Source organism: Littorina saxatilis, linkage group LG12 (genome assembly GCF_037325665.1).
Source record: "Littorina saxatilis isolate snail1 linkage group LG12, US_GU_Lsax_2.0, whole genome shotgun sequence".
Lineage (NCBI taxonomy): Eukaryota > Metazoa > Mollusca > Gastropoda > Littorinimorpha > Littorinidae > Littorina > Littorina saxatilis.
Genome location: NC_090256.1, coordinates 10142479 through 10152478, shown reverse-complemented (window position 1 = coordinate 10152478; position 10000 = coordinate 10142479). Strand labels below are relative to the sequence as shown.

Sequence of the window (10000 nt, the reverse complement as noted above, 5' to 3'; positions counted from 1 at the left end):
ATTAGTCCACAGTGAATATCATGACCCCCCCTCAGTAAAACTAAGGCCTTAAACGCCAGAAGGTTAATAAAGAAGCCTGTAGATTTATGTAAACATAGATAACGTGAGCAATTCTGCTTATTCTTTGGATTCTTTCTTCTCATACTCTTGGTTTTGCCATTAACAATCAACGTACCGGAAACTTCCCCAATTAACAATCAACGTACCGGAAACTTCCCCAATTAACGATCAACTTCCCGGTTAAAGCTTTATCTGTTGAAAAGATACTATTTGGTTTTTTTGCAGGTTGTGCGGTATTCAAATGGTCCGAGTGGTCCGATTGCTCGGTCCGATGTCAAGGCGGTAGCCGGTCCAGAACCAAGATCTTTGCCGACGATGCCACAGCCGAAGAATGTGCCAACACTGACGTCATAGAGTACGAGGAATGCGGAGACTGTGAGAATTGTAAGTGCAGTTGGTTGTTGGACGGGTTGTGTTTTGTTCAATCATGTTCTTAGTGTGTGTGTGTGTGTAGTGTCACAGTGGGGGTGGACGTGTGCCGTGTGGGAGGGAGGGTGGACGCGTGTGTGTGTGTGTGTGTGTGCGTGTGTGTGTGTGTGTGTGTGTGTGTGTGTGTACCCATGTTTCCACAGGTTTGGTTGCCTAAATCACCATAAGGCAACCATCCACACGTGGATGGCAACCTAAACTCTGGATGGCAACCTAATTGTGTGGATGGTCGCTTCATTTAACACCGTTAAATTGACTTTTTTGACGGAAAGAATGTCATAACAATGTTCAAAATGACATTCTTTCCGTCCACACGTGTGGATGGTTGCCTTATGGTTAAATTGACACCGTTAAATTGACTTTTTTGACGGAAAGAATGTCATAACAATGTTCAAAATGACATTCTTTCCGTCCTCTATAGGCGACGAAATAGGTCAAATTTTGTGCATTTTTTAGTGCAAAATTCTTCGATGCCGGAGCGAGTACTGCACCCAGTGCTGTTGTAGTGCAAGTGCACTAGAAAGGCACTACACCCAGTGCCGCCTCTTAGGTAACCATCCACACTTTAGGTGTGTGTGTGTGTACCTGCCGGTGTGTGTGTGTGTGTGTATGTGGGTGGAAGTGTGTCTGAGTGCCTGTGTCTGTCTGTCTGTGTTTTTACCCATACACTTGCCTGCTTCTTCTTAATCCTGCCTTTTTCTCAGTGGAATTGGAGGCGCGTTGCCTGAGTTCTGCTAATTCCGTACTTCACCGGTAACGCTGGGTCTTGGTGAGAAAGTCGCCCACACTACCATTGACTGCCCTTTCTCGTGATTTCTTTGTTTTTTGTTGTCACCACTGAATTGTGTTTAGGCATTCTTCTAAGCTGTTGGTTTTTAGGCAGGTATATCATCTCAGCACATTCAAGCTTACCAAATCACGTATGCTTTAAAGCTAGTGGCCACATTTGGTTTACCCAACAAAATTGGTATGAACAAAAATGTATTCAAAATTCATCACATGAAACAATTGAAAATATACAACTAGGACACGCACTCAAGCACATAGGTTTGATGTCATCTTCAAGGGTAAACAACACTATTTTTGTGTTCGTCCTTTTTTTTAAACAGGTCCAGAAGATGACACCACGTGGACCGCTTGGTCAGATTGTTCCACCACCAGTGCCGCCGCCTGCGGTTGGGGTCAGAGGTCAAGGACACGACCAGGACCCGCCTGCTCGGGCGTCAAGGAGGATGATGCGGAGAGTTGCTTCCTTGGGCCTTGCGGTGAGTTGAGTTTAACTAAAAGCTTAAAGCACAGGTAAATGATCTTACTCTTCTAATTAACGTTGCTTTGCTCAAGGGTATTGTTATATGAATTCGGCTTCTGTCCAGAACGCCTGACAGCGATCGCGCTAGCTATTTTCCAAGCCAGTGTGTCTGTATAGGCCTACACAGATTCTGACTCTCACTGAAAAATGTATATCTTTCACGCCAACTGGTCAATTCTTTTCCTGGAACAGTTCCCTGTTTATTATGTGATTCTGTTTCCATGAAAACACTGTGTGCACTCTTCTTTCAAATGACTACTTAGTTATACAGTAAACATCTGTCAAACAAAACACACACACACACACACACACACACACACACACACACACACACACACACACACACACACACACACACACAAACGAACCCTTTGGTTTTTTAATACGTGTACGCTTGCAGAATGCCCCGACGACTTACAGTACAGCAACCACTCCGAATGTCAACCGACGTGTCTGCAACGACACCCAGATCCCGCCTGTCTCCTCACCCCCACCCCTGGATGTGTGTGTCCAGCTGGTATGGTCCTGGAGGGGACGGAGTGTGTTCCTCCGGAGACCTGTGACCAGTGTGTATACAACAACGTCACCTACCAGGTATGTGTGAAGCAGACGGAGTGACGTATTTATCTGTGTAGAGAGCTAGGACAGCCTTGAGACCGGTCAAAAGTGTCCATTCATTGCAGGCGTCCTTTGGACTCAAGACTCAAGATGTTACTGTCCTTACATAAACAAGGAAAATTGCCATGCAATGTCGGGCGGTTCCCGTCGCGATATAACCTTCGTGGTTGAAAACGACGTTAAACACCAAATAAAGAAAAGTCGGGCGGTTACAGACATAAAATACATCACATTCACTCAGTAAGAATTATGAATTGCACTAAAAAAAAAATTAAAAAAAAATTATCACATTTACTAAGAATTAAGAGTTGTTTTACTTGAAGGCATACTAACGCACTCCCGTGTTTACAAAGTGTAGTTTGCCCACAATCGATGTCAAACGCACCATAAGACCATATAATGACGATACGTCACCATGCGCGGACCATAATACATGCATTACAGCTTGTTCTAGCCTCTGAAAAAGTGAGGATGTCAACAAAGCCGCGGTGTTCTCTCCCTTGCATCAACGTTACATGTGTTGCCAAATCTATAAATAGGACGATCCAGATCAAAATGAAAATTCAAATATCTCAACATTTAAGGGGTCCTAGACCACAATATTTTGCAGGGAACTTAATTTAGCATGTCTCCAGCTGTTGGTAAAGCAATTAGCGTGTATAGTCATCGAGTACATATGGCTTTAAGCCTCAAATGAATTTGGCGAAGCCGACTTACCTACGTCTGCGTACTGAAGCTGGCTGGCTACACGAAGCTGGCTGGCTACACGAAGCTGGCTGGCTACACGAAGCTTTGGTGCTCAATTTTCGGTAAAACATTGTTCGCAAAGTCGACTACGAGCTCAGTTATAGGGACGTCCAGTCTTGACAGGTCAGCTGGTCAAGTCAGTTGACAGAAAGGGACAGCAGAATTTGTCGATTCTCTGGAAGTGTCCTCTCGTCGGAGCGGTCCCCATTACAAGTACCTTTGTGTGATGCAGAAGGAATGGCATTGATGTTGCAGTGCTTAGGCCCTCCCCCCCCCAAAAAAAAAAAAAAAAATAAAAAGTATGTTTACGGTATCCCTACCGACCCTATTTTTTTGCGCGACCCTAGACTTTTTGGGGGCCTTTGTGGAAAAAAAATAATAATAAAATAAATAAAGTTAAAAAAAAAGTCTGTTTTGGGGCAAAAATAACTTAAAAATATGTGTTTTTTTGGAGAAAAAAAAATTAAAAATTCCCGACCTACCAACCCTATTTTTTTTGCCTATGTTACCGTAAACAGACTTTTTGTTGTTGTTGGCCTAATGGAGGTAACCTTGCAGACTGATGTTATGGAGGGGAGGGGGGTGTCCTAAATCGCGATGTTTGAAAAGGGAGGGTTCTACGTCTGTGAATATCACTATGTGTGTTATTGACTGCTTCCTAAATGTAACCTTGGTGTTTGTGTTGACTGTGATAGCCCGGAGAGCAGTGGGAGTGCGGCACGTGCGGCCTATGTCAGTGCTGCGGAGGACACGTCACCACTGTACCACGCCCCTGTCCAGACATCAGCGATTGCAACCTGGTCAGTGTCATTTCCACAATCTTCTTGTTTCGCTTCAGAATTGTCTCTTCGTTAAACAACATTGTCTTATTCATGATTAGTCGGGTGCTGCTTAGTGGCTAGGGATGAAAGTTCATCTCAGTGCTCGTTATTCTCCAGTCAGGTTCCGCGTAACTCTCACTTACTCTTGTTGTACAAACATACATTTAGAGCGCTTACGTCCCTTTGTTTCTCAGATGCTTGACTATTGGTCGAGGAGAACTCGTGCAAGTCACACCACTGACGGCTGTCTGTCAGCATATAGACCGAAGAGGAATGTTTTTGGATTGTCCATAATGTCTGAATATCTGACAATTTAGTGACAATTTATCGTTGTGATTTTCTATTGGTTTCTCTTGGTTTCATTCTTTGTCAGTCCGTCTACACCGCATAGTATACCGTGCATGCATAGCTTCGGTGTGTTCAATTTGCTGGTCGTTGGCATGAACTATAATCCGTACAAACTAGTCATGGTTCAGAAAATGTATCACTGAAAGATGCACACCTCTCTCTCTCTCTCTCTCTCTCTCTCTCTCTCTCTCTCTCTCTCTTGTTGCCATTTGCTTTTAAATTTAATTGCTTTCCCCATTAGTTCCTGGTTGAAAGTTCATTTACCCCTACCTTCACTATTCATGAGAGAACATTATGTCCACAGCAGAAAGCAAAGAAATCATCTCATGCAGAATGGTGTATCAATCGATTGTTATTCACAATAGAAACACATTTACACAGAATGAAAAGTTGTATCTGATGCAAAGTAGTGCGTCAATTGATTGCATAGACATAACTTTCTTACATTCTGCGTTGATCTCAGGACACACACCGTCTTGAAATTTCCGACGACGAGTGCTGCCCGATAAAGTGCGTGGAGAAGAAATGCGAGCTGAAAACGGAGCCCCCTGTGAAGCTGACAGTGGGAGAATGCATCAGCCGCGAGCCAGTGACTGTGCAGTACTGTGAGGGAGAATGCAAGAGGAGCAGCCACCGACTGGATTACACTAAGTCGACACTGGGCGAGAAAGAATGCACATGCTGCGCGGCTCAGATTGCCAGCTACACGGACATCACGCTGGACTGTCCGGGCGGGGTCACCAAAGAGCACACCATCCCCATCCTGGGCAAATGCCTCTGTGATGTGTCCGTCTGCCCTGCTTGAGGTAACTGAGTGTACGGGGTGTGACTGGTAGAAATAAAAAGGTTTACTGGGGTGGGTGGGTGGGAGGGGAGGTTGGGATTTTGGGGGTAGGCAGGTGTACGACCTTGAAGCTGACAGTTCTATAACACACACACACACACACACACACACCCCTCCTCGCAGAAGCTAAGAGTTCTACAATTTGCACATCAACAATAGGCTTTTTTCTTGTGTTCAGATTGAGAGAAAATGTGTATTTCGTGCATATCCCCGAACAAATCCCATTTCTGAAACTATTTTCAAAAAAACTGTCCTTTTCCTGGGGTCTGACTTGTAAGAGCTCTCATGTTAAGCTTTTCGTGGTTCGTGTTTCTAAAATGTATCTCTTCTAATGCCGAATTGTCTTCACACCATTTATTCAGACTTTTGTTGCATGGATAATGTTCATCAGATCCAAACGGAAGAGCTGACTTCACACCATTTGTTCACTCTTTGGCCTAAGTTTTCATGTGTGGGCAGTATTTAGATTCAAATGTAACATGCTTTCCTGTTTATTGTGCCCAGATCGAATAGTCTTCTTCCTTTATTGCAGCTTTTTTTACTTGATCAAATCTGCCTAATATGATATCAACTTGAAGAATAGCGATTTTGTCGAATGAAATATAAGTGCACGACATACAACCCGAGTCCATCTGTGACTATCCTGGATAGTGTCCACCGATGTGCGTGTGTACATGTGTCCCAATTGTCCTCCTAAAGTCTTCAACTGCACCCTATAAAATGCCAGAGCGATTGTCAAAAGTGCTCGGGCTGACTGCAAACCTTGAACCTGTCAGGTCAACAAAGACACGATGTCTCTGTGACGTGTCCGTCTGCCCTGCTTGAGGTAAAAAAGAAAAAAAAAAGAAAAAAAAACACGTCACGTTGATAGTCGTCGTCGGCTTCTGTGGCGCACCCGCCAACCACCAACCCAGGCGGGTTATCCAGATCCAGAAGGATGCTTTTGTGCACTGCACAGCAAAGCGTCTTAAAGCAGACTGAAAACTTGTTTAACCGCTTGGAAGTTTTATAGGGCATGCAGTATTGGAAACTTGGGGAGTAAGTAGGACATGCACACACATTCATATCAGGGAACACTATCAAGACTTTTTTAAATATAAACTCTGGTTGTATGGTGTGCCCGTCTTTGCTCAAACGTTAGTTAATTGGACAAAACCGATATTCTTCAGTTTTTAGTGCGACTAAAATGAGGTCATGTTTGTCTGAATTTTGCAGGGACATCAGTGCACCTGCACCGTACGCGCACCCAGCAGTACAACTAACAGTGCCTGACGCTGTCTGAGAACCTGGAAAACCAGTGCCTTTGCGAGAGGCAATTTTGTACACTAACTACATTCATAAGTGTCATAAACTTGGTTTCCTTAATGTAAGTTAGTTATTTCTGTCTTTCTGGTATTATTTGTTACACTAACAGTGACATCAAAAATGGCACTGTTGTTTACAAATGTAAAAATGTGAACGAAAGAGTCTTACATATTCATTTTCAAGCAAATTGAAATTCATGCCCGGTGCACGTATTCAAGAAATAAAGATATACTCCCAGTATACAGTGTGTGTGTGAAGGTGTGTTATGGTGTGTATGCGTGTGTGTGTGTGTGTGTGAAGGTGTGTTATGGTGTGTATGCGTGTGTGTGAAGGTGTGTTATGGTGTGTATGCGTGTGTGTGTGTGTGAAGGTGTGTTATGGTGTGTATGCGTGTGTTATGGTGTGTATGCGTGTGTGTGTGTGAAGGTGTGTTATGGTGTGTATGCGTGTGTGTGTGTGTGAAGGTGTGTTATGGTGTGTATGCGTGTATGTGTGTGTGTGAAGGTGTGTTATGGTGTGTATGCGTGTGTGTTATGGTGTGTATGCATGTGTGTGTGTGAAGGTGTGTATGCGTGTGTATGTGTGTGAAGGTGTGTTATGGTGTGTATGTGTGTGTGTGTGTGAAGGTGTGTTATGGTGTGTATGCGTGTGTGTATGTGAAGGTGTGTTACGGTGTGTATGCGTGCGTGTGTGTGTGTGTGTGTGTGTGTGTGTGTGTGTGTGAAGGTGTGTTATGGTGTGTATGCGTGTGTGTGTGTCTGAGATGAGTGCATGTAGCAATCAGAAGCTGGAATTCAGTCAATTAAATAAGATGTTAGGAAGCATGAGTACAATAAAGGTATGAACAAAGGAAGGGTGGTAATCACTCTGTGATGTTGTGGGCTCTGAAAATGTTCACAAAGTTATATTGAGTTCACCCATACTGATAACAACATGCCAACTTTCCTGATTTAAGTCTGTCTAGCAGTTTATTTTATGAAAACAACACAATTGCATGGACCGTTTTCATGTGCAAAATCAGATGCATCTATGGAACATGAAAAGCTGCAAAAACCTTCATTTTCAAATTCTCTCTCTCTCTCTCTGGTAAGACAAGTCATAGCCTTAAACCTTATCCTTGCAAAATATATCATATATCTCTCTCTCTGCCCCCCACCCCCTCTCCCCTCTCTCTCTTACTCTGAGCACTGACAATGCATACACTTAATTGGGAGAAAAAGACCAGCAAAAGACGATCCTTTCTTTCCATGGAATATCTATGCCTTTATCATACCTGTACACTCACATGTCATCATTGACACACACAAAATGCAAAAAGACATCTTTCAGCAATTTGATTAAAAAATACCATGTCACAGATCATGAATCGATCCCCAAACCTTTTTCTCTCTCTTTCACACACACACACACCATTAAAATAATCAATACCGCTGTGTTTCACATTAATCAACTTAAAAACACACAAAATCAGCATCTCAAAAGTACCTCACACAAAAAAACACTCTACTTTGGAATTTCTTTCTTTCTTTATTTGGTGTTTAACGTCGTTTTCAACCACGAAGGTTATATCGTGATCGGGAAAGGGGGAGATGGGATAGAGCCACTTGTCAATTGTTTCTTGTTCACAAAAGCACTAATCAAAAATTTGCTCCAGGGGCTTGCAACGTAGTACAATGTATTACCTTACTGGGAGAATGCAAGTTTCCAGTACAAAGGACTTAACATTTCTTACATACTGCTTGACTAAAATCTTTTCAAAAATTGACTATATTCTATATAAGAAACACTTAACAAGGGTAAAAAGAGAAACAGAATCCGTTAGTCGCCTCTTACGGCATGCTGGGGAGCATCGGGTAAATTCTTCCCCCTAACTCGCGAGGGGTCTACTTTGGAATGATAAAGAAAACTGAATCATAAACCCCTGACCAGACCTGGTTAGTATGCATCCCCCGAAAGCACTGTATGGTGGGGTAAAAACCCCACTTGTGCAAAAAACACAAGTGAACTTGGGAGTTTCAGACCATTAACGCTGAAGAAGAAGAAGCATATTGACACAGGTGTCAATTATGAAATAAGTTGTGCAAATAATTCTCAATCTCCACAGAAAGCAGCAAAGTTGTAGATTTGTGTAATGTACACACATGAAAGTATGTTGTTAACTCATGTTCACTCCCTTGACCATCCGAAGAATTATTAGGATGACTCATTTCGGAAATGTGTATGTTTGCGTTGCATCACTTGTTTCCAGTTCCTTTCACTCCAGCAGTGATCTGTGGTTGTATTTTAATTAAAAGAGCATTGATACCGTTGCTTTTGTAATCATAGCAATAAAATAGTCATATTTGATCATGATTTAAGTTGTCATTTTCACTGAATATGGCTGCTTCATCACTGTACAAGTCCAACACTGATCACTGATGCAGTCACCGTACTGTTTTGCCTTTATCTTCATCAAAACACTCGTAAAACACACGCTCCAGTTCCAAGTAATGGTCAACAGGTCTGAGATTTTTTGCCCAGTGGAAATTGGTGGTGTACGCAATCCCAAGGTTGTTCTTCGGGTCAGCTCTTGACTGTTGACCTCCGTAACCATCATGGCCGAACATTAAGTCGCCCTACACAAACAGAAAAAGAAACAGCAGAGTTAGTGCTAATTCAAATCAATGAAAATTTTTTATCCGAGCTGTCATCCTTAACAAATTCATGGAAATAGGTCAGGAAGTATAAGACAGGTGTTTGTATGCATCACTATTTGCTGCAAGTTGTGTTTGGTTTCAGCAAGACCTCGGAGTATTGCACTCTCTATAAAAGCCCTCCTTCATCCACACATCATTTACACACACTTTTATTTCCCACACATGCAGAGACAACGTACCTAAACTCCTATACCCACAAACTGAACTAATAAAAAACGCTGGCGCTGGACCCGAGTACTCTTCAGACTGGCTCGCTCCCCCAGTATGAAAGTTTTTGTCTTTTGCACGTGGATTTAAAATTAAAAAAAATTATATATTTTACACAATTAAAAAAATTATTTGAGTAAAATAAAACATTAAAACGTTCATAATAAACAATAGTAAACAATTAAAACAAAAATTAAAAAAATAGACCGCCCATGCCGGGAATCGAACCCGGATCCCTTTGGCCACCAAGCCACCACCTTGAATCACTGACACAGTGTCCTTGTCGCTCTCTCTCGTGCTCTCTGTCTCTCTTTCAGTCTCACCGAGACCAAACCTGCACTGTAGTTTCTTTGCCGAGACCAAATTAATCCCCACCCGCTGGCTGGCTTGCTCGCATCTCGCATGCGATACGCATGCTTTTCATGACGCACGCGTTTGGCTGTTATATCAGCTCAATGGCTGGCTGTCGCTCCGATTGAATTCGTCCAACCGTCAAGAACTTTTGTGTTTTTTGGGGCATTTAGGTCGCAGGTAACATTATGAAGTTTTAATACGATCAATCGGACCTATTATCAAGTTAGTGTATCAACTTTTGAACGAACTGCGCCCAGTAGTT

General features: G+C 42.7%; 2 protein-coding genes across 2 annotated transcripts in view; one reads left to right on the top strand and one right to left on the bottom strand.

Moving 5' to 3' along the window:
• LOC138982535 (mucin-19-like) overlaps window positions 1-6721 on the top strand; it is a 102794-nt gene extending 96073 nt beyond the window's left edge. Inside the window, exons 45-50 of the mRNA XM_070355839.1 lie at window positions 286-444; window positions 1599-1754; window positions 2199-2392; window positions 3859-3963; window positions 4796-5138; window positions 6392-6721. Coding sequence (XP_070211940.1) covers window positions 286-444; window positions 1599-1754; window positions 2199-2392; window positions 3859-3963; window positions 4796-5137 — 956 coding nt within the window. The 3' untranslated portion in view covers window position 5138; window positions 6392-6721. The remainder of the gene's footprint in view (window positions 1-285; window positions 445-1598; window positions 1755-2198; window positions 2393-3858; window positions 3964-4795; window positions 5139-6391) is intronic.
• A 709-nt stretch (window positions 6722-7430) lies between these two features.
• LOC138981221 (beta-lactamase domain-containing protein 2-like) overlaps window positions 7431-10000 on the bottom strand; it is a 15407-nt gene continuing 12837 nt past the window's right edge. Inside the window, exon 8 of the mRNA XM_070354066.1 lies at window positions 7431-9096. Coding sequence (XP_070210167.1) covers window positions 8905-9096 — 192 coding nt within the window. The 3' untranslated portion in view covers window positions 7431-8904. The remainder of the gene's footprint in view (window positions 9097-10000) is intronic.